General features: G+C 36.2%; 1 protein-coding gene across 1 annotated transcript in view; it reads left to right on the top strand.

Moving 5' to 3' along the window:
• The window catches only part of RANBP9 (RAN binding protein 9), a 176,772-nt gene that overhangs the window by 144,362 nt on the left and 7,151 nt on the right, over nucleotides 1-25,259 (top strand). Inside the window, exons 8-12 of the mRNA XM_007951859.2 lie at nucleotides 9,956-10,064; nucleotides 11,304-11,494; nucleotides 13,315-13,459; nucleotides 17,056-17,177; nucleotides 18,853-19,004. Coding sequence (XP_007950050.1) covers nucleotides 9,956-10,064; nucleotides 11,304-11,494; nucleotides 13,315-13,459; nucleotides 17,056-17,177; nucleotides 18,853-19,004 — 719 coding nt within the window. The remainder of the gene's footprint in view (nucleotides 1-9,955; nucleotides 10,065-11,303; nucleotides 11,495-13,314; nucleotides 13,460-17,055; nucleotides 17,178-18,852; nucleotides 19,005-25,259) is intronic.

Raw genomic sequence — 25,259 nt, 5'->3', positions numbered from 1 at the left:
ATTGACTTAGTTCCAGAACTTCCATATGTTGATAAGAGGGTATCAGGATAGAACAGGCTGTTTTAAACTTGTGAAGATAATAGTAAATTACAGGATAACACCAAACAAAGTTAATAAACTTTCTCACCAAAGTAGAAAAGAAGAAAATCATAAAGAAGGAAATAATAAGAAAGTCCATAAACAAAATAACTCAGCATAGAAAAAGGTAATGAACAAAGAACCCATCAACATGACCAAAAAACAGAAAGGTCCAGCAAAATGGCAACAGTAAATTCATACCTACCAATAATTACATTAAATATAAATGAATTAAATGCACCAGTCAAGAGAGAGTAGCAGAATGGATCAGAAAACATGACCCATCAATATGCTGTCTGCATGAGGCACACCTTAGATATAAAGATAAAAAATAAACTAAAAATTGAAGGCAGGAAAAAATATATCAAGCAAACAACTGAAAATGATCAGGAGTGGCAATATTAATCTCTGATAAAATAGACTTTAAAGCAAAAACAAGATAAGAGACAAGGAAGAGCATTATATATAATGATTAAAGTATCAGTCCAACGAGAGGGCATAACCATATCTACAAGCTCCAAAATACATAAAACAAACTTTAACAGAGTTGAAAAGAGAAATAGACAAGTCCACAATACTATTGGGAGACTTTGGAAGACAGAAAAGCTATAAAAAACTCACAAAAGGTATGGAAGAGCAAAACAACACAACCAACCAACTTGATCTCATAGATGTCTACAGAACACAACACACAATAACAGCATATAGTACACATTCTTTTCCAGGGCACATGAATCGTTCTCCAGAATAGACCGTATATTAGGCCACAAAGCAACCATCAATAAATTCAAAATCATGAAAATAATACAAAGTATCTTCTCAGATCTTAATGCTATAAAGTTAGAAATCAATAACTGGAAAAACAAATTAAAAACATGGAAACAGAATAGCACCCTGCTTAAAAACCACTGAGTATAGAAGAAATAAAAAATTACAGACTCCAACAAGAATGGAAACATAACATACTAAAACCTTTGGGGCACAGCAAAAACATCGTTCAGAGGTCAGTTTATAGCAATAAACACATCAAAAAGGAGAAAGAGCCAAAATCAGCACCTTCACCATACAACTCCAACAAACAGAGTGGCAGAAAAAAAAAAAAAAAAGAAGAAGACGAAGATGAAGCCCACAGTCCCCAAAAGAAAGGAAAAGGAGAAATAATAAAGATTATGTTGTTGTTGTTATGTGCCGTCAAGTCGGATCCGACTCATAGCGACCCCTCTTTGGGTTTCCGAGGCAGTATCACTATGGAAGTAGATTGCTCAACCTTCCTTCTGAGGAGTAGCTGGTGGGTTTGAACCGTCAGCCTTCTGGTTAGCAGTCAAGTGCCTTAGGCACTAGGTTACCAGAGCTCCTAATAAAGATTATAGCAGACGTGAAATAGAAGAACAGTAGAAAGAGTCAACAAGACTAGAAGTTGGTTCTTTGAATGAATTAATAAAATTGAAAAACCACTGGCCAAATTAACAAAGGAAAAGAGGGAGAAATGCAGATAACATAGATCAGAAATGAGATGGGTGATAGTAATACAGAACCAGCTGAAATTAAAAAAATAATAATACCATGAAGAACTGTACTGCAGCAAATTGGAAAACCTAGAAGAAACAGATAAATTTCTGGAATTTTATTGCCTACCTAAACTGTCTCAAGTGGAGGTGGAAAATTTGAACAGATCCATAATAAAGAAGAAGTTATTTAAAAAAAAAAAAAAAAAAAAAAAACTCCCAACAACAACAAAAAACCCTGACTTCACTGGAGAATACTACCAAACATTCAGAGAAGAGCTGACACCATTATTACTCAAACTATGCCAGAACACAGAAAAGATGGAGTACTCTTCAATTCATTGTATGAAGCTAGCATAGCTCTGATACCAGATCCAGGCAATGACATTACTGAAAAAGAAAGTTATAGACCAGTATCCCTCATGAATATAGATGCAGAAATTCTCAACAAAATCCAGTCAATAAATCCAACACCATATTAAAGGAAGTAATACATTATAACCAAATGGGTTTCACAGCAGGTAAGCAAGGATGGTTCAACTTTCCAAAAGCAAAAGTTATGGTCACACAATACTATAGTCTGTTACATGTGCAATAGAATTAGGAAAAAGTTTGAAATGTTGTTAGAATTACCAAAATGTGACCCACAGACACGAAGTGAGCACAAGCAACATAATCCACCACATAAAAAAATAAAGGAATTACATGATCATATCATTTGACACAGAAAAAGCATTTGATAAAATCCAGCACCCTTTCATAATTAAAAAAAACTCAGTAAAATAGAAATAGAACAGAAATTTCTTAACATAATTAAGGGCAGATATACAACACCAGTGGGCAAACTTATTGTCAGCAGAGAAAGATTGAAAGTATTCCCCTTGAGAATGGGAACTAGACAAGGATGCCCTTTTTTTTTTTAAATTGTGATTTGGGTGAAAATTTACAGAGCAAATTCACTTTCCATACCGCAGTTCACATACACTTTGTCTCATGACATGGACCACAATTTACCACAGTGCAGCAGCTCCCCTCCCACTTCTTCCCAATAGTTACCTCTTCCCTGTGTCCATCCCTCCATGCACTCCTGCCCTCTGAGCTGTCTCCCTGTGTGTATGCGGTCCTTCTTTCTCCCATGATTGTTCTCTCCAAGGAGTGTTATCTACCTCAGGTAAATGTTCAACTCATATGCCTATCTTCTGTTTGGCTCAAAGCCACAGGTGTGGGTTCAATTCCAGACCTGAAGGGCAGCTAGGGGCCATAGTCTCAGTGGCTCCACCAGACTCTGTCAGACCAGCAGACCTGGTGCCCCACAAGGATGCCTTTTATCACCACTTTTATTCAGTATTATATTGGATGTCCTAGCCAGAGCAATAACGCAAGAAAGGGAATTAAAAGACATCCATATTGTTAAGGAGGAGGTAAAACTACCCTAATTTGCAGATGATATGATACTATACATAGAAAATCCTTGAGAGATTCTACAAGAAAGCTACTGGAACTAATACAAGGATTCAGCAAAGTGGGAGGGTATGATATCAACATACAAAATGAGCCAGATTCCTCTAAACCAACAAAGAGATCTCTGAAACGGAAATCAGAAAAACAGTACTATTTACAATAGCCACCAAAAAAATGCTGTCAATGATAGGATAATACCCATATGCCTACAAGGAAGGCTAGTTACTACTACTACTGTTCAAATTTATGCACCAAACGCCAGAGCCAAAGATGAGGAAATTGAAGATTTTTGCCAACTTCTTCAGTTTGAAATTGACTGAACACACAATCAGGATATGTTGATTATCACTGGTGACTGGAATACAAAAGTTGGAAACAAAGAAGAATCACCAGCAGTTGAAAAATTTGGCCTTGGTGATAGAAATAACGCTGGATAGCACATGATAAAATTTTGCAGGACCAACAACTTATACATTGCAGATACCTTTTTTCAACAACACAGATGGCAGCTATACATGGGGACTTCACCAGATGTAGTACTCAGGAATCAGATGGACTATTCTATGGCAAGAAGCAAAGGAGAAGCTCTGTATCATCAGCAAGAACAAGGCCAGGAGCTGATTATGGAACAGACCATCAACTGCTCATATGTAGTTCATGTTGAAGACAATTAAAACAAGTCCATGAGAGCCAAAATATGACCTGATATATATCCCTCCTAAATTTAGAGACCATCTAAATAGATGCATTAAATACTGATGATCGAAAACCAGCGGAATTGTAGAATGACATCAAGAACATCATCCATGAAGAAAGAAAAGGTAATTAAAAAGACAAGAAAGGAAGAAAAGATCAGGATGGATGTCAGAAGAGACTCTGAAACTTGCCCTTGAGTGAAGAGTAGCTAAAGCAAATGGAAGAAATGACAAGATAAAACAGCTAAACAGAACATTTCAAAGAGCAGCTCGAGAAGACAAAGTCAGTTATAATGAAATGTGCGAAGACATGGAGTTGGGAAGCCAAAAGGGAAGAACACACTCAACATTTCTCAAGCTGAAAGAACTGAGGAAAAAATCTAAGCCTTGAGTTGCAGTATTGAAAGATTCTATGGGTAATATATTGAATGATACAGGAAGCATCAAAAGAAGATGGAAGGAATGCACAGAGTCACAGTACCAAAAAGAATTTGTAGATGTTCATTCATTTCAGGAGCTGGCATATGATTAAGAACCAATGGTATGGAAGGAAAAAGTCGAAACTGTACTGAAGGAATTGGTGAAAAACAAGGTTCCAGGAATTCACGGAGTACCCATTGAGATGTTTCAACAAACAGATGCCCCGCTGGAGGCACTCACTTAGCTATGCCAGGAGATTTGGAAAACAGCTACCTGGCCAACTGACTGGAAGAGATCCGTATTTGTACCCATTCCAAAGAAATGTGATCCCACAGAATGTGAAAGTTATTGAACAATATCATTAATATCACATGCAAGTAAAATCTTACTGAAGATAATTCAAAAATGGTTGACGGAGAACTTCCAAAAATGCAAGCTGGACTCAGAAGAGAACATGGAACGAGGGTTATCATTTCTGGTGTCTGATAGATCTTGGCTATAAGCAGAGAATACCAGAAAGATGTTTACTTGTGTTTTATTGACTGTGCAAAGGCATTCAGTGGTGTGGGTCATAAATTATAGATAACATTTGAGAAGAATGGGAATTCCAGAACACTTAATTGTGCTCATGTGGGACTTGTACATAGACCAGGAGGCTGTCGTTCGAACAGAACAAGGGAACTGCTTGGTTTAAAATCAAGAAGGGAGTGTGTCTGGGTTGTCACTATACTTAATTCAATCTGTATGCTGAGCAAATAACCTGAGAAGCTGTACTGTATGCAGAGAATCTGGCATCAGGATTGGAGGAAAGCTCATTAACAACCTGTGATACACAGACTACACAACTTTGCTTGCTGAAAAGTAAGGATGACTTGAAGCACTTGCTAATGTAGATTGAGGACTATAAGTCTGCTGTACCTCAATATAAAGGAAACAAAAATCCAATAAGCAGTGTCACAATAAATGGAAAAAAGATTGGAGTAGTCAAAGACTTCATATTACTTGGTTCTACAATCAGCACCAAAAGAAGCAGTAGTCAAGACATCAGAGGACGTATTGCATTGGGCAAATCTGCTGCAAAAGACCTGTTTCAAGTGCTGACAAGCAAAGATATCTCCTTGAAGACTTAAGGTGCACCTGACACAAGCTATGGTATTTTCATTTGCCTCATACACATGTGAGAGCTGGGCAATGAATAAGGAAGACTGAAGAAGAGTTGATGTTTTTGAATTGTGTTGGTGAAACATACTGAAAGTACTATGGCCTACTAAAAGGATTAACAAATCTGTCCTGGAAGAAGTGCAGCTGGAATGCTCCTTGGAAAAATGGCCAGACTTTGTCTCAGCTATTTTGGTCATGTTGTAAAGAAGGGATTATTCCCTGGAGAAGTATATCATGCTTGGTAAAGTGGAGGGTCAATAAAAAAGGGGAAGGCCCTCAACAAGATGGATTGACACTGGCTGCAACAATGTGCTTGGCCATAGCAAGGATTGTGAGGCTGGCACAGGACTGGGCAGTGTTTTCTTCTGCTATACATAGGGTCACTATGAGTTGGATCTGACTTGATGGCACCTAACAACAAGAACACCAAAAAAATGAAATATTTTTGAATGAACCTAGTCAGGGATGTAAAAGACTTATAGAGGCATGCCTTGTTTTATTATGCTTTGCTTTATTGTACTATGCAGATAATATGTCTCTTTTTTTCCCACAAGTTAAAAGTTTGTAGAAACCCTACATTGAGCAAGTCTCTTGGCACCATTTTTCAACAGCATGTGCTTGCTTCATGTCTCTCTATCACATTTTGGTGATTCTCACATTAATGCAAACTTCTTCTTAATATTACTGCACACTTAATAGACTATACTATAGTGAAAACATAACTTTTATATGCACTGGGAAGCCAGAAAATCTTTGTGACTTGCTTTATTGCAGTATTCTCTGTATTGTGGTGATCTGGAACTGAGCTCATACTATTTCCAAGGTATGCCTGTACAAAGAAAATTACAAAGCACTATGTGCAGGAAACCAAAAGGGAGCTACATAAATGGAAGAACATAGCATAGATATACCATGCAATCCTGATCCAGATTCCATCAACATTGTTTAAGGAGATGGAAAAACTAATCACCAACTCTCTATGGAAAGGAAATAGACCCTAGATAAGTAAAGCACTATTAAAGAAGAACAACAAAGTAGGAGGCCTCACACTCCCCAATCTCAAAACCTGCTATACTTCCACAGTGGTTAAAACAGGTTGGTATTGGTACAGTGACGGGCATGTAAACCAGTGGAACAGAATTGAGAACTCAGAAATAAATCCACCCACTTATGGACAGTTAATCTTTGTTAAAGGGCTGAAACCATTAAATAGGGAAGAGATAGTCTATTTAATAAATGATACTGGCAAATCTGGTTATCTACTTGAAAAATGGAACAGGATCCATATCTCACAGCATATACAAAACCTAACTCTAGATAGATCAAAGGTCTAAATGTAAAACATAAAACCATAAAGATCATCAAAGAAAACTAGGAACAAACTTAGGGGCCCTGATTTATGGCATAACTAGTCTGTCAAATATAACTAAAAATTCACAAATAGGAGATAAACTAGACCACTGGGACCTCCTAAAAATTAAACAATTAATACGCATCAAAAGACTTCTCCAAAAGAGTAAAAAAGAACCTACGGACTGGGGAAAAAAACTGACAATGACATATCTGACATGGGACTAATCTAAAATTTATGGGAAATATCAACACCTCAACAATGAAAAGACAATCTCATTAAAAAGTGGGCAAAGGATGTGTATAGACACTTAACACTTGCAGTCATTAGCTGTTAGATGCAAATCAAACCAACAATGAGATAACATCTCATCCCAGGAGTGATAGCAATGATTGAAAAAACAAAACAGCAAATGCTGGTGAGGATGTGGGGAGATTGAAACTCTCATACACTGCTGATGGGAATGTAAGAAAAAAAACTAAAGGAGCTCTGGTGGCATAGTAGATAAGGCACTTGACTGCTACTTGGTTAGAAGGTCAGTGGTTCAAACCCACCAGCCGCTCCACGGAAGGAAGACAGGGCAATCTACTTCCATAAAGATTTACAGCCTCAGAAACCCAATGGGGGTTGCTATGAATTAGTCTGTATGCTGAACAAATAACCCAAGAAGCTGGACTGTATGAAGAAGAATATGGCATCAGGATTGGAGGAAGACTCATTAACAACCTGCAATACGTAGACGACACAACTTTGCTTGTTGAAAGTGAGGATGACTTGAAGCACTTACTGATGAAGATTAAAGACTTCAGTCTTCAGTGTGGATTACATCTTAACATACAATGAAAATCCTCACAACTGAACCAATAAGCAGCATCAAAATAAATGAAGAAAAGACTGAAGTTGTTAAAGATTTTCTATTATTTGGTTCCACAATCAACACCAATGGAAGCAGAAGTCAAGACATCAGATGACACATTGTACTGGGCAAATCTACTGCAAAAGAACCCCTTTCAAATGCTGAAGAACAAAGATGTCTCCTTGAAGACTAAGATGCACCTAACCCAAGTCATAGTATTTTCAATCACCTCATTGGCATGTGAGAGCTGGACAATGAACAGGGAAGACCAAAGAAGAGTTGATGCTTTTGAGTTGTGGTGTTGGCGAAGAATACTGAAAGTACTGTGGACTGCCAAAAAAATGAACAATTCAGTCCTGGATGAAGTGCAGCCAGAATGCTCCTTGGAAGTAAGAATGGCCAGACTTCATCTCAGTTACTCTGGTCATATTGTCAGAATGGACAGTCCCTGGAGAAGGATATCATGCTTGGTAAAGTGGAGGGTCAGCGAAAAAGGAGAAGACCCTCAACGAGATGGATTGGCACAGTGGCTGCAGTGATGTGCTCGGGTATATAACAAGGATTGTGAGGCTGGCCCAGGACTAGGCAGTGTTTTGTTGTGTTGTACATAGAGTTGCTATGAGCCAAACTGACTTGATGGCACCTAACAACAACATAACCACTGTGGAAAGCAGTATGGCACTTCCTTAAAAAATTTGAAATAGAGATACCATATGCTCCAACAGTCCCACTACTAGGTATATATCATAGAGAAATTGTGACACAGATATATGTACACCCATGTTCATTATAGCATTATTCATAGTCGCAAATAGATGGAAACAGCCTAAGTGCCCATTAATGGATGAATGGGTATACAAACTATGGTAACATACACACAATGGAGTACTATGCAAAGTTAAGAAATAAAGATGAATCTCTGAAACATCTGACAACATGGATGAACCTGGAGGATGATATGCTGAGTAAGATAAGTTAGTCACAAAAGGATAAATACTATATGAGACCACTGTTTTAAAAAGTCAAGAAAAGGTTTGTGCACAGAAAGAAATATTCTTTAGTTACCAGGGATAGCCAGGAGAGAAGGAAAATGACTAAGTAGATAGTAGACAGGTATTAACTTGGATAAAGGGAAATGCAATATACAATAAGGGAGGGGTCAGTACGGCATGACCAGTGAATACTGTTACATACACAATCCTTCAAAAACAGTAATAACAACCAATAATTTACAAATGGGTAAGTAGGTAGATATGTAAGCTGAAGAGTTGTGGGATGGCTTATGGGAGTACATCTCCAAGCATATATAGGTTTCACAGAGGATATTTCTACATATGTATTTGTATGTGCTGCAGATAGATCCAAGTATATAATAGAGCAGGAGCTCTGGTAGCATAGTGCTACCAGCCAGTTCAATCTCACCAGCCACTCCTCGGAAGGAAGACTGGGCTATCTACTTCCGTAGTGATACTGCCTTGGCAACCTAAGGAGGGGTCTCTATGAGTTGGGGCTGACTCGATGGCACATAACAACAACATCAATAATATAATAGAGCATACAGGGACCAATGTTATGAAAACTTCTTACCCATAATGAGACAACTTAAGGGACTGAGGTCACTGGGCTTGAGGGCTTAGGACCACAGTCTTAGGAGACATCTGGGTCATTTGGCATAACAGGGTCCATAAACATAAAGTTCTATACCCTACTTGGTTAGTAGCGACTAGAGTCTTCAAAGCTTATGACTAGCTATCTAAGATACAACTATTGGTCTCTTCCTGACTGGAACAAAGAAGAGTGAAGAAAACCAAAGACTCAAGAAAACAATCCAAAAGACTAATGGACCACATGAACCACCACCTTGATTAGCCTGAAGAATTAGATGGTGCCTGGCTGCTACTACGATCGCTCTGATTAGGTTCACAATCAAAGGTCCTGGACAGAGTGGGATAAAAATGTACAGTATGATTCAAAATAATGAAAAAAGACCTGACTTCCTGGTCTCAGAGAGACTGGTAGAATACCCAATATTGTGCCTCTTAGACAACCTTCAGACTTGGAACTGAACCTACTCCCCAGGATCACCTTTCAGCAAATAATAGACAGTGTATAAAGTAAGCACTAACACCAGTGAGGAATGTGCTGCTTAGAATAATCAACCATAGGAGACCAAAAGGGAGGCATTTGCGCAAAAACAAATTTCTGAAGGCAGGAAGGGACAGAACAGATGGTCGAATGGAAACAGGAAACCCAGGAAGGAAGGGGGATGAGTACTGTTATAGTGAGGGATTGTAACTAATGTCATGAAACAAAATGTGTATAAATTGTCGAATGAGAAACTAATTTGCTGTGTAAACTTTCGCCCAAACCACAATAAAATGTTGGAAAAAAAAAAACACCTAATTTTTTGCTTTCTTTTTCTGAATAGGAATTCAGAAATTGGTGTTAGCAGGAAGAATGGGAGAAGCCATTGAAACAACACAACAGTTATACCCAAGTTTACTTGAAAGAAATCCTAATCTCCTTTTTACATTAAAGTGAGTTTAATAAAATATGCTGTATTTATTACATATATATAGCTACGTATTCATTTAGTTAGATAGTTATATAAAACCAAAATAAATTTCATGCGTAATAGTTTTAATTTTTGTTCTACCTTGTTTAAAAGTATTTACATATTGTAATTTAGCACATTTCAGTGGCACTTGTGTTGAGTATTACAAACAGATGTCATCTTTTGAATACATGTTTTTTCTATACCAGTCTGTGTGTCTAAAGTCTGAAAATCTTATTTGGAAAATGCATATCTGTTTTTCCCCCTAAAAATCTTACAGTAAGGTCTGTTTGTCATTTTTCATTGATCTGTAATGAATTTGCTTTTTGGATAAACTTAAGATTTTAATTCTAAGCAATTGAAAAAACCTTTTTTTAAGTCAAATGTCAGAATTGTTTTACTTTAGAGTAAAAGAAATGGAAATGGGGCGAGATCGAAGAGTGGAGGGGAGAAGGCTACTGCTTTTTATCATAAGGAGCTCTGGTGGCATAGTGCCTAAGACATTTGACTGCTAACCAGAAGGTTGGCAGTACAAGCCCACTAGCCCCTCTGTGGAAGGAAAACTGGGCAGTCTACTTCCGTAAAGATGTACTACCTTGAAAACCCAATAGAGGTCTCTATGAGAGGTCGCTATGTGTCGGATTGATATGGACATAAAAGTACATGATGTTCTTGTGTGCTATTTGATCCACTACAAAGTACACATATTTTGTTAAAATTATTTTTACCTCCAAAAACTTAATGCCCATTTTAATTTTCTTTATTATAGCTACACACAGTTTCATTTCTCTGTGAAATTTTGATTAAGCATCTAAAGTTATTATAGTATCTTTTGTATTATACTCATTTTTCTGGAAAATTTTAAATTTATTTAAATATTATTTATATTATATCTATACTAAATATATTAATATATTAAATAAATATTATTAAAATATATTTAAATATTAGCATAGTATAAAACTCATTGCCATCAAGTTGATTCCGACTCATCGGGGCCTCCTTTGGGTGTCCGAGTCTAAATCTTTACGAAACTAGCTTGCCCAGTCTTCCTTCCACGGAGTGTATGAAACCATATTTATTATTTTTAGCTTACTATTTTGAAGATCAGACTTACTGATAAGTACAAGTTCCTAAAATATTTCAGAAACCTGTTGCTATTAAATAAACAAAGAGGTCATTTGAAGATTATGTGTACATAAAGTTTTGTTTTCTTTTTTAGAGTACGTCAGTTTATAGAAATGGTGAATGGTACAGATAGTGAAGTGCGATGTTTGGGAGGCCGAAGTCCAAAATCTCAAGACAGTTATCCTGTTAGTCCTCGACCTTTTAGTAGTCCAAGTATGAGCCCTAGCCATGGAATGAATATTCACAATTTAGCATCAGGCAAAGGAAGTACTGCACATTTTTCTGGTGAGATTCAGTCTTACATTATTTTTAAGTTTTTATCTTCCTTTAAAATTTTGAACTAAAAAAAATTCTAGATATTTTCTTGCATATGTGACATTTGGTCTTAAGATGTTTTGGATGAAAAATTATAGGTAGAACAAATTCCTGTGTACAAGCAGTAACTTAAAGAACAGTTGTTTCTGAAAGTAGATTTTTCGAAGATCTTCGTAACGAAAATCAACACTCAAAATGAGCTGTCGCTAGAAATTAAGTCATAGATATTAGATAATGAAAAATTAATTATGTTTTTTCATAAAGTATAAATATAAAGGTAATTTGGTTGTGATATTTTTGTGGCACTGCTCACCAAATCTGTGGGCTGTCTGTCTGGTCTGTCTCCCTTCTTTTCCAACCAAGCTTCTTGCCAGAGTTTACTTCCTGTTCTTTTCTCCTATCCCTTTCTCAGCTCACCAGTCTCTGTGGTGTTTGATTTTCTCTTTCTTGAAATTCTCTCCTTTCTTGGCTTTTGTGAATGTAACAGTTTATTTCAGCTCCTTCTCAGTCTATCTTTGCTTACCTCTTTAATTCTGTGTTTCCCCAGGTGTTAGCTTTCTCTGTATATTCAGCTGTCTAAAACAGAAGTCAAATGATGTTTCCTTTCCTTTTACAGAGTAGAGTAACATCATGGCTTTTGTCAGTCAGCATATGCTCTCTTCATTACTGCCTCTTCGCTTACATCACTGTCCTGGATATGCAAAAGATTCTTGTGTCTGAACCTTAGCCATCACCCCTCTTGAATGTCATACAACCACTTCAGGCTTGGCTTGCTCAAAGCAACTCTTACCTTTGTATAGGACTTTTTTTCCTTGAATTTTCCTCATCTCAGTTAGTGACACTACTGTTCACCCAGTCACCCAAAGTGGAAAAACCTAGGAATAATTGTACCTCTTAACTTCACTCTTAACTCGTCCACATCCTGTCAGTCTGTATGGTTCAGATCTCTTTCACTGCCATAGGCCAAGACCATCACTGTTTCTTGACTGGGTAACTGTACTAACCACCTACCATTCTCTCTATCTCTAGTCTCATCCCTTTCAAATGTTGCTCTGTGCTTGTGCCTGAGTAATCTTTTTAAAACTCAAATATGAACATATCATGATTCTGCTTGCTTTCTTTTAATGACTTTCCACAAGTCTAAGCAATCAGCGATCATGGCTACAACTAACAACAACAAGCAAAACTCAAAAGAGTCCTTTACTTTAACATAAAAAAAAATCTCATCTCCATCTTGCACCTCAGTAATGCCAAGCTCTTTTCAGTCAGTGAAGGTATCCTGTGGTAGTGCTTCTCTGCCTTCACATATGTTATTTCTGTTTTATGTAAATACCCCTTTTCCCTTCTCTGCCTCATGTTTTGCTATTAATACTTTCACACGTGTGTCTTGTTGCTTGGAGATAGTTTGCATTCCTTCTGAAAAAAACAATTATTGTTAGCTTTAACTAAGTAAATTATTGATAGTTAGCTGTGTGATTACAAACCAATTTCTTAAATTCTTTTGAGCCTCAGTATACTCAAAGGTAAAGTAGGGTGGATGATAGTACTGTCCTCAAAGGGAGATTGACTACGAGATTCATTGTTAATCCTTCAGTAAATGTTAGAGGAGCTCATTATTAAGTATTCTTAAATATCCTTTAAAAAGTGACTTATTTTACTGTTTAAGTGGTACACTAATGCTCCTACATTACAAAAGTCTTGAATAAAAAAACAGGATGTAAGGACATTATTTCCAGTCAAATCAATGTTTGTTTCTATTCCCATGTGGTATCTTTTTCTTCTTTTCTAAGGTTTTGAAAGTTGTAGTAATGGTGTAATATCAAATAAAGCACATCAATCATATTGCCATAGTAAACACCAGTCATCCAATTTGAATGTACCGGAATTGAACAGCATAAATATGTCAAGATCACAGCAAGTTAATAACTTCACTAGGTAAGTGATTTCCCTAGCATTTGCACTAATGTAAGCATCCTAATTATAGATGTTGTTATTGTTAATAGTTTTCAAAATAATTAAATTACATGGTTTAACTTGGGGGTCTGGGAGTTACCAAATCCCCAGAGATTGAAAGGGTAGGAAATAAGATTCTGCAGCTTTCCTGTCTCCAGTATGCATGCGGACTCTTTCTTTAATTCTTTCCTCTGATTTTAATACCTTCTTCCCACTGATAGGGACACATTCAGGGCTCTGTGCATTCTCATCTGCCAACCATATCATATACAGGTGATCACGTAAATACCATTTGTTATGTTTCTAAATTAAATCTCATAGTATATTCAACCTCTGATGTTATCATAATAAGATATATGTACAACTGTTCTTTTCTCTGTGTGTAGAATTTTTTAGTGTAAATAGTGAAATGTTCTCTAAGTTCCAAATAACTTACTTTACAAAGAAGCTTTCATTAAGTAGCTTGCATACAGCAGATGGTTAAGTCATTGAGTAAACATATATTAAAGACCTTTTGGGTGTCAAACATTCTGCTAGACATTTGGGATACAAATGTGATTATGATGTAGTCTCTGACTTTGAAAAGCTTTTAGAAAAGTGATGTTTAACTCAGTATACTACAACTTGTGTCATACTCAGGTTTTAAATTTCATGAAACTGAAAGTTCATGAAGTGTAATCATTTGGTTTGATTACACCTACTGCTCATTTATTGACATGGTTAGGTTCCAAAGACTAGATCATTACACAAAAATGGGCATTATGCAGAAGCAGAGGATGACCACATTAGATCACAAAATGGAGGATGACTACATCATTACATACCTGCCAAATTATATCTTTACATAACAGCCAAACTGCTGAGGAGCATGGTCGAGCCAAGTTGACATATAACCCTGACCATTAAAGCCAGCACCTTAGTGTTCCTTACTGCTAGATGTATGTCATTAATGTACAAAGTAGTCAGATAGTAGATATCTTACTATTGTACATATGAAAGGTTAGGTAAGTTGAAGAGTCAATAAGTAAGGGGTAGGTACACTACTGTGCATGAGCAAATTCTTGTGAATGAGCCTGCACAGACCTCAGCATTGGAATCTCAATTTGGTTCAAGTCTAGTGAACTTTCATATTCATAAAGATAATGGATGAACTTACCAGTTTGATGGTAGTTTGGTCCTATAACATAGATGGGTTTGTTTGCATTTGGGGGAATATTCTGGTTGGTACAAAATTTTCATATTGGAAGATAGAACCTTACTGAAAGATGAAAAGGTAGATAGATTTTATCATAGAATCTTGATTTTTTTTATCATGGAAACATTTTTGTGAAAGCATGTAAAAATATGCATTTGGAGATTAGTCAGAATTTTCAGGTTATCTGTCACAAATGACAAATATCTACTGAATGGTGGTATATGAAAAAAGTTTAATGCAGGTTCATAAAAGTGGTGTGAGAATAATAGAAAAGTTATTTTTTGCTGAGGAGATCAGGGAAGTTTTCAAATTGAAGATGACATATTAGAAATACGAAATTAGACTATTGTAATAATAATTATGTATGGAAAACTTTAAAGTTAATCCATTAAGTGCATTATAGTACTTTAGTACTTCGTTGTTGATAAAGTTCTGCCATTGTTTGTAGGTAGGATTGCACTCAGTTTTTCTCTTAAATGCTGTATTAAGGGTAGGAAATTGCTAAAGGGACTTACTGTTACCTGAGTTCAAGGAAATGGAAGGGGTTGAAGACACAGCATCCTCCTTTCTGCACAGTGTAAAAGGGGAAGAAAGTAAGCTTTTAGGTAACCGTTATAACCTTTTAAACAGTAACCATTATTTTATATTTGATAATGGCTTTCCTTACAACAAGATTGAAGTAGAGAAAGATGGTATTAACTATGAAAAAACCATTTTACAGATGTAGACCTGACTATCAAAATAGTTAATGACTTTTTTTTTTTTTTTTTTTAAATAAAAGTCAGTAAATAATAGGTAGTGGAGCTGAGGTGTTCCTAGGATTTCTGACTTGCATATGTGTGTTTTTTCTGTTATACCTCCCACTTTCTGAAATGTTCTTCTCCCTGTCCTCCCTAACGTCCATCCTGACTTCTGTTCGAGCTGTAAAACTCAGTTCAGATGTAGCCTCTTTCAGGAGGTGTTTCTTGATTTATATGCCTACCAAACAATCTAGAGAATATGTTGTGTTGTTTCTTGTGCTTAACTTTCATCATAGTATTGATCACTTTACAATGTAATATCATAATCAGCTTTTTATAAGCTATTAGCTGCTGGAGGACCGGCAGCTTTCATTATATTCTTAGCACCTTACGTGGTACATGCCTCGGCATCTTTTAAATGTGTGTTGAATGAATAAATGCCTCTCAAATGCTTTATTCTAAAGAAGGTTTAGTATTTTATTAAGATCATTGAAGTTTATGATCTTAAGAATCTCTGTTAAAGATTATGTTTAGAAGTTTGGTTGTCTTACCAATTTTCAAAGTTTGTCAATATGATAAACTAACTTTTTATGACTGCGAAAGTCTAGTCTGAAATCCTAGAGCCATTGCCCTCTTCTTCCTAGAGTTTATGTGTCTTTTTACCTTACCAATTCGACTAACAGAAATGTATAGACATGAATACACCCTTATACTCCTACACATACTTAAGTTCACTCCATCGTGTTTACCAGTGGTTACCTCTGGTGGCATTATGTGTAGACTGTTTTTGCTTATCTGTAGTCAGTGGGGTTTTTGTTTTGTTTTTAGTTCTCTAAGAATGTGGATGAATGTGAAGGAAATAGATTGACAAGTTATGTGTGTTCAGATGTAGTTATCGTCACGTATTAAATGTGGAATGAATGAGACTTAGAAACATCCGATATGTCCAAAGACAGCATTTCTAAAATTGAAGTTCAGCAATACTTTGAAATTTCAGCCAATAAACAACCTATGAGAAACAAAAAGTGTCAGGTACTGAAAAGTTACATAAGAGGATGAGTCTGAGGAATTATAATATTTGGTTTTTAAGATTATTGTTTACCTTTGAAAGGAGAGGATACATTTTTAAATAGAACAAATGCCAGAGTGTCAAGACTATTAAGGAATAGTCTAGAAGTGTGTTGAATTTGAGCACAAGAAAGAAGTGACACGGGTTCCAGTAGTGAAATTTATGCGTTTAAGTGTAAGATTTTCCCCTTACATGCTGGAAATGAATTCTGAGGAGAAATGCTGGGGCAAGAATTGACTAACAGAGTGAAGTGCAGATCTGGGTTTGAAAAGTCATAGGACTATTGTGCTGATGTATGACTGCTCCATGTTGATGTAAGTCCTAAAACAACTACATTTTAGCATGTGAACCTTTTCTCTCCCTTGTCTCTAGGGTTACAAGTTTTCTAAAAGTCACCTACATACTTGACTTTGAATACATTTGAGATTTAACTAAATCTCTTTCTTTGCAGATTGCTATTGCCTTTTGAGCCAGTTTATAAGTAGGCTATACAGTTGAGTAACAACTTTTGTTTCAAACTAAGTTAGTTACAAGTATGATATTTCTAAAATTAGGTATGTTTTTTTGTTTTCAGTAATGATGTAGACATGGAAACAGATCACTGCTCCAATGGAGTTGGAGAAACTTCATCCAATGGTTTCCTAAATGGTAGCTCTAAACATGACCACGAAATGGAAGATTGTGACGCCGAAATGGGTCTGCAGTGATATTTCTTACATTTTTAATAAAAAATGATGGCTACAAGGTTATGTTTTTATTTGTACTGATTCACAGATGATGAGCATAAGCCAAATTTAAAGATATATATGCTATAGGATTGACAATAATAAATACTTTTCTTAAACTTTTCTTTTGAGATTGTGGGTTGTGAGAGTAGAGCTACTTTTCTGTACCCTCTGAAGATAAATGCCAGACATTTTTCTTTGACAAACTGTCTATTTAGGCTTAACTTCAGTGCTGCCATTAATACAGCAGTACTATCTTATTAGTGTTGAGCCTTTAGAATATTTGAAGGTTGGATATAGGAAAATTTTTTACATTTAATTCAGTATAGCCACCGAAGACATGTGGGTAGGTTGATTTTATAGATTCTAATCAAAGTTTCCTAAGAAATCTGAACATATTTTTATGCATAATACAGCATATGGTGGTGTTTAAGTATGACTCTCCCATTCTTCTCCAAAATTATGTGACTCAAAGTTACAATATCATGCATAATTTCACTTTATTGACAAATTATGTAGTAAATTAAATTGTACCATAAAGTTAAACCATCAGCAAACATTCTTCTCCATTGGAATGAAAATTACCGAAGGTTATGAAGGATTTGTCAGAATTGCCTGGAGACATTAGATTTCTTAGTATACTGAAGTTTAAAGACATTTATTAAAGTATTCAGAGTTCCTATGAGAAACTGCTTTATAAATGCAAGATTTTTCTTTTATTGTTTATTTCATCACTACCTTGTTGTTGAGGATGATGGATTCCAATATATAATTCACTTTTTCAAACAAGGAATTTGATTAAAGTGGCAGCTTAGTTTTACTCTATTAGAAATCAGCAACCTTGACTTTGAAAGAGAAATTTCAGGATAATGATCAAGATTAGGAGTTCTAGAGACAGATTACCTGGATGTGAATTCTAATATTGTCACTTGCTAGCTGTGTGACCATAGCAAGTTAATTGCTCTGTGCCTCAGTTTCTTCATCTGTAAAATGGATATAATAACAACTACCTCATAGCTCATTGTGAAGATAAAATTGGTTTATCTGTAAAAAATTAATAACACAAAGTAAATGTTAATAAATGTGAGCCATTATCATCATCATCATCTTCATTAATGACTTTTCGTGGTTACATTGTTGTCAGTCAAGGTATACACTATATATAAAGTTATTTTCTAAAAGTATGTTTTGATTAGTATAATGTAGTATTGTCTGTGTTTTTATTGGAATCATTTAGCCTCTGTTAGCTTCCCAGAATCATTTAATGCTATCTTTGTTCTGTGTCAGTTAAAGCAGACAAAATATTAGTTACTTTTTTTTTTCTTTAAATGTTGCTTAATGTAGCATTGAAGAATTGCACTTAACATCTCATAAAATTTCTCCTGACATACTGAGTACATCCTAACGCTGAAAAGTTGTCTCTTGACTCTCAACTGTATGCAAGACATGGGTCCCTAGACTCGTGAGACTAGTTAAAATATATCTTTTCACTATGAAATTTAAAATAAATCTGCATATTTAGATGAACTGTTAGGGAGTAAGTATTAAAGCAATGTATAGGGCATGTTATCAGCAGTTTGTGTTTTCTTTCGTCATTATGCTTCATTCAGTAAGGTAGTAAAATACTTGTTTGTTTTACTTAACAGAAGTTGATTCCAGTCAATTGAGACGCCAGTTGTGTGGAGGAAGTCAAGCCGCCATAGAAAGAATGATCCACTTTGGAAGAGAGCTGCAAGCAATGAGTGAACAACTAAGGCGAGAATGTGGCAAGAACACAGCAAATAAAAAAATGTTGAAGGTAAATTTGTTCTCTCTTGAAAAATTACAGATCTGTCAAAACAGCTGAAATAGCATTTTATAGAACATTACACACTGTACTAAAAACTTTTCTTGAGAAAGCTGGGCATGGATCCCTCTTGCCCCTACGTAATTGAGAGAGAAAAATTTTGATGGAGTTAGCCCTTGTCTACTAGGAAGAGCATTGGACTTCATGTCAGAAATGCAGATTAAATCTCACTCTTGCCATTTATCAGCATTGTGTGGCCTTTGTCAAGTTACTTAGTTTTATTTTTTTGCTGTAAAATTGGCAGTTATTAGAAACAATGTGAGTTTGCTGATAAAACTATAAATTTGAGATTTTTTAAATTATTTTAGTAAACATGGTTCAGTGTTGCAGCAGATTGAAATAATAATGCATGATTTTCATTTTGAGGGGAGTTGGTGATGGGCATTGGGTCATCTTTCACAGACAGAATAGTTAAAATACATTTTATGTTGAAAACTGTTCTGGATTGATGTCCATAGTGGATAGCAAAATGGCTAAAATTTAAATAATGCAGTAAGTTATCCACATTTTTGTACATCAGTTGAAGATAGAGGGCTTTTCCACTAACTTAACTCAACATTGCAGTTAGTTGTAGAGACATTATGGCTCTTTTAAAAGGTTCTTTTTTTCCTTTCCATTCTCATCAGCTCTGTAAGCCTATGAAACATTAACTTATTAGTCACTGTGTGTGTATGTTTTTTTTTTTTTTCCTCATGCATTAGGTTGAGCTCAAGGTTAATTTGTTAAAAACATTTTCTCCTGAATGTTTTGAAAGAAGTTTAGAAAAAAGGGGGGGTGGTGGTGGCAGGGGAGCTGCATGGGGTAGTCTTGAGAAGGACAACAGACTCTTGCTATCTTTTCCTGACCTAACATGAGTGTTGGTAAATTGGTCAGCAGCACCTGGAGCACCTAATACAGGATAGTAACCTTGACACAAAATCAGTAGAAATGGAACAGTTGTACCCTCGTACATATACATCTGTGTATATGTAATAGGTTGGCATAGTCTAGGCTGGGTTAAGCAGCTACCTTAAGTGAGGTGGAAAGAGAGGTGTATTTACCACATTTAATGCATCTGCTGTATATTACAACAACCGCTATTTCTAAATGAGCTGTCAAAAAAAGGCCAAATTTTGATCCTTATGTTAAATAAAAGGGAATTGGTGAATTATATGATTTAAACGATTTTTCATTTGAAAAGTCAAATGAGACATTCATATACTGGGAAAATGGCTGTCCCCATTTGCCCTATAGACAGAGTTCCTTCCTTGAGGTCAGACTATATATCTTCACTTAAGTCTCCTGACCCTTTTTGATTTTTTTTTTTCTTTTTTAAACATTTCTCTGATGTTTAGCATGTTGCTGTTGTGTGTCATCAGGTGTAGTCGGACTCATAGTGACCCTGTGTGACAGTAGAACTGCCTCATTGGGCTTCCTAGGATATAATCTCTATGGGAACAGGTCTTTTCTCCCATGGTGCTGCTGGCTGGGTGGGTTCAAACTGCCAAGCTTTTGGTTAGCAGCTGAGCACTGGGGGAGGGGACGACACCATACTCACTGCCATCAAGTTGATTCTGACTCATAATGACCCCCATTGGGTTTCTGAGGCTGTAAATCTTTATAAAAGTAGATTGCCCCATTTTCCTTCCACAGAGGGGCTGGTGGGTTTGAACTGCTGACCTTCTGGTTAGCAGCCAAATTCCTTATCCACTATACCACCAGAGCTCCTTAATTTGCCACCAGGGCTCCTTAATGTTTAACATATAGGTATTCAGTAAATGTGTATTTAATTGAAATTGAATTCATTTGAAAAGTGTGACTGATTTTTCCAGATTTGCAATTTTCATCACCATACCACTTTGTAGAACCTTTTCTGATATCAGGAGTGCTGAGAAGAAACTTAATATTTAGGCTCAGTTATCAAGTTATTTTGGGTATCTGAAGTTACCCATTTAGGAAACAGAATACAACCTTTTTGGTATCTGGCCTCTTTAAAAATTATTTAGGATCCCAACGAGCTTTGGTTTATATGGGTTATAGCTACTGCTATTAACCATATTAGAAATGAAGACTAACATAAAAATTCTTATTAATGCATTTAAAAGTAATAATGAGTCTGTTAAATAAAATTTTTATAAAAAATAACTTACCTCCCCCATCACCACAACACAATTTCTGCAAATGTTTTTTAATAGAAGAAAAGCTTCTCTGAATAGAAGAATGGATTCTCATATGTGCTTTTGCATTCAGTCTATTAAAGTCTACACACCATGTTAAAAAAAAAAAAAAAAAAACACTGCCACGGATCAGTTTTGACTCATACTGACCCGCATTGGGTTTTCAAGGTGGTAAATCTTTATGGAAGTAGATTCTAGCCCCATCTTCCTTCTGTTGATTGGCTGGTAGATTTGAACCGCCAGCCTTCTGGTTGACAGTCAAATGCTTTCAGCACTGCGCCACCAGAGAAAATCGCACTGTGTAATTGTGAGAGAATGAGAGAGAGAGTGTTGTTAGTGAAATAGTTTTAACCTGACAGACTTCTGGAAGGATCTTGGACCCACATGTGTGAGTTACATAGTGTCTTTGAAATTTTAAGATTATTCTCTATCAGCTTGTTGTGTCTTTGATTGTAATTTGCATGAAGCTCAGAAAAATAACATTTTATGGTCTATTCTCAAAGATAACTCCTTGATTATAAGTTATGTTAAGGTGTGTATTCCCATCTTTAGATGGCTTTGCTTTTGCTTCTCTGACTTAAAAACAAATGGCAAGTGCTTGAGACTTTTCTTAAGATATTGAGCTCCTTCCCTTTTGTTCCCCAAACTTACCTTGATTCAGATGGGCATAAGATAGGTCACTGATCTACCTGGTAAGTAGCCAGCTAACAAGGCCAGAAGGAAAAGAGAAGCCAGAATTTGAGGGCAACTAGGAGCTCTGGTGGCATAGTGCCTAAGGCACTTTACTGCTAACCAGAAGGCTGGTGGTTCAAACCCATCAGCCACTCCTCGGAAGAAAGACTGGACAATCTACTTCCATAGAGATACAGCCTCAGAAACCCAAGGAGTGGTCCTATGAGTTGGAACTGACTTGGCAGCAGTGAGTTTAGTGAGTTGAGAGGAAAAAAAAAATGTTGCCATAGTTGAGAAGATTTAGAAATTCCTCTTCTTTATATTCTTCATTTCAGTACTCATGTAATTGTAGTGGTTTTTAGAACTCTCAGTGTTTTAGGATTTGCATAAATTTTGGATCATATGTATGTATATATATGTAGAGAGAGAGAGATTTGGTTAAGATTGAAGATTAAAAAAAAAAAAAAAAACTGCCATTGAGTTGATTTCAGCTCATAGTGGCCCTATAAGATAGAGTAGAACTGCCCCATAGGATTTCCACAGCTATTAAATCTTTAGGAAAGCATACTGCCTCATCTTTCTCCTGCGGAGTAGCTGGTAGGTTCAAGCTGCTGACCTTTTGGTTAGCAGCCAAATGCTTTAACCACTATGCCACCAGAATTCCTTAGATTGAACATAAGATCTAAGTAATCTGCTTCTCTCATCAAAAGATACTTTTGTATTTTGCTTGGTTCAGCTCAGATGTAGGGAAGCAGGCATGATTGTAGATTGTATGAGTGGCTCCTCTGTAGCGAAAATGGGTTCCTGTAGTAGCTGATGGCACAGTTTCTCTTTCCTTTTTTCACGGTGTTCTTTTCCTGTTGTCTTTGTTTTTGTACTTCACCTGCCTAGGTCTGCCAGTGGCTCCCAGGAGAATTGCCTGAATTGGTTTGTGCAGCAGCTATTAATTAAACTTATCCTATGTGGCAAGGCATTGTGTAGGCACTGTGGGAAAGTCATAGATGAATGAGCAGCCCTAGCCTGCAAGGAACTTTTAATCTAGTAACTAAAGCAGAAATAGAACCATTTCGATTCAGCTTCTTTAGAAACTGCTCTGGATTTTAAGCCATGTCTTAGTACAGTTTGAAAATACTACCTAAATGATGTCACATTTTCCTCAGAAATTATTCCCATTGAGGTAATATTTTTTCTTTAAAATAAAAAATAACCCATAATGCCATGATATTTCTCAGATATTTTCAGTTTAGCACTTAACTTCCATGTGCATATATTTGGCCTAGTTAGTAATTATGGTTATACTATTTGGTATTTTGTTTTTATTTACTATTATAAAATTTATTTCCTCCCAGTTTTCTGTGCATTATTTACAGTTATTTTTAAATGACTACATGGTACTCTATTGTGTTGCTGTTACCAATTTATTTTTTTATTGTTAGAGGGGCCCCAGTGGTGCCGTGGTTAAAGTACTCAGCTGCAAACCGAAAGACCAACAGTTCCAATCCACCAGCCACTCTGCGGCAAAAAGATGTGGCCATCTGCTTGTGTAAAGATGATAGCTTTGGAAACTCTGTATGGCAGTTCTGCCCTATTTCTATAGGGTCACTATGAGTCAGAATCCAGTAGACAGCAGTGGGTTTTGGTTTTGTTTTTATTGTTACTTATTTACTTTTATGGAGCTCTGGTCGCTATGAGTTGGGTCGGACTCGACGGCACATAACAACAACAACAACAACATTTACTTTTATGTCACATGCTTTAGTGAATACCTTTATACATGTATTTTTATGTTTCTTCCTTAAAATTATTCCATTGGGTTAAATTCCTAGAAATGGAATTACTGGGTCAGAACATATGAACATTATTGTGGCTTTTACTACTTATTGCTATATTGCTTTCTAGAAAGCTTCTACCTGTTTACCAGCAGTAATGAAGGAATGTACCAGTGGCAAAACCCAAACCAAACCCACTGCCATCAAGTCTATTCTGACTCATAACCCTCCTATAGGATAGAGTAGAACTGTCCCACAGTGTTTCCAAGGCTATAAATCTTTATGGAAGGAGATTGATTGCCTCATCTTTCTCTTGAGAAGTGACTGGTGGATTTGAACTGCTGACTTTTTGGTTGGCAGCCAAATCCTTCAACCACTGTGCCACCAGAACACCTTGATACCAGTGCCACTGCTACCTTACTCCAGCTTTAATGGATTTAACCATGTTTAAATTGCTTATTTTTATTTCTTTGGTTGTCATCACCAACACAATTTTATAACATCATTTAAAAAATTAATGACTTTATTAGTTTTCTTGCTAACAACTTCCCTTCACTTCTGAATCATCTTTTGTAATATTGCTAGTATGGTCTTTATAAACTCAAATTTAATCCAAATCAGTCTTCTGTTTAAAACCCTATTGCCTTACTGGAAAAATGTCACGTTTCTTAGCATGGTATTTGAGGAGCTAACCTTTTACTCATGACTCCAACTGTGCTTTTTCTCCTTTCTCTCAGTCTCAGTTTGCATGTCTCTTCAACCTGTTTCTGTATTGTCACATACGCAGCACGTGACTCATACCTGCCTTCCCTACCATGCATGTGAATTCTTTAAAGCATTGAGAGGTTCTGGTCTTCGATGTTTGTATCCTCAGCATCTGGCAGCTTTGTTCGATAAACATTTCTTGAGTTACACTGAAAATAAAATATGAGAAGAAAATTTTAGATTTTTCCTCTTAATGTTTAGATTGGTAATTAAAAGAAACTATGGTTTATAAAAAGAAGTATAGACTAGTTGTGTGATCTTAACCTCTCACTACATCAGTTTGCCTTTTCACAAAATGGGCATAATATTATCAACCTCAGGGTTATTCTAGTAGAAATTGTTAGTGCCTGAAACATTGCCTCGCATGATATTAATGCATGATAGATAACTACCATCTTCATTATTGTTATCTTTTCTATGGTTCTGTCTTCCAGATGTTCTTTCTAAGACTGGGTTTTTATTTTAAATACTAGAGAGTATAAACAGAATAATTGTCTTGATTTGAGATTTGGACCTGCAACATTTCACCTTTTGTGTGCAATGTCAGGATGGTACCCATGAGAGTAGTGTTGTACTTGAAGTTTTCATTTAATCAGTTAGCACTTGGACAAAATCTTTTAAATTTATCTTTTTAAATTTATCTATACTATGGGGATAGTACTTCATTAGATGGTGGAAGGGTAAATTAGGTCATGAGCAAAGCTTAGTCTTTATAACCATTGTTATTGATTAGTGTTAGCTTTACAAGATACTAACATTAACATTGGGAGCTCTGGTAGCATAGTGGCTAAAGCACTTGACTGCTAACCAGAAGGCTGGCGGTTCATACCCACCAGCCACTCCTC

This window comes from Orycteropus afer, unplaced genomic scaffold, assembly GCF_000298275.1.
Source record: "Orycteropus afer afer isolate SDZICR_OR568_19922 unplaced genomic scaffold, OryAfe1.0 scaffold00012, whole genome shotgun sequence".
Classification (NCBI taxonomy): domain Eukaryota; kingdom Metazoa; phylum Chordata; class Mammalia; order Tubulidentata; family Orycteropodidae; genus Orycteropus; species Orycteropus afer.
This window is presented reverse-complemented; position numbering and strand designations above follow the sequence as displayed.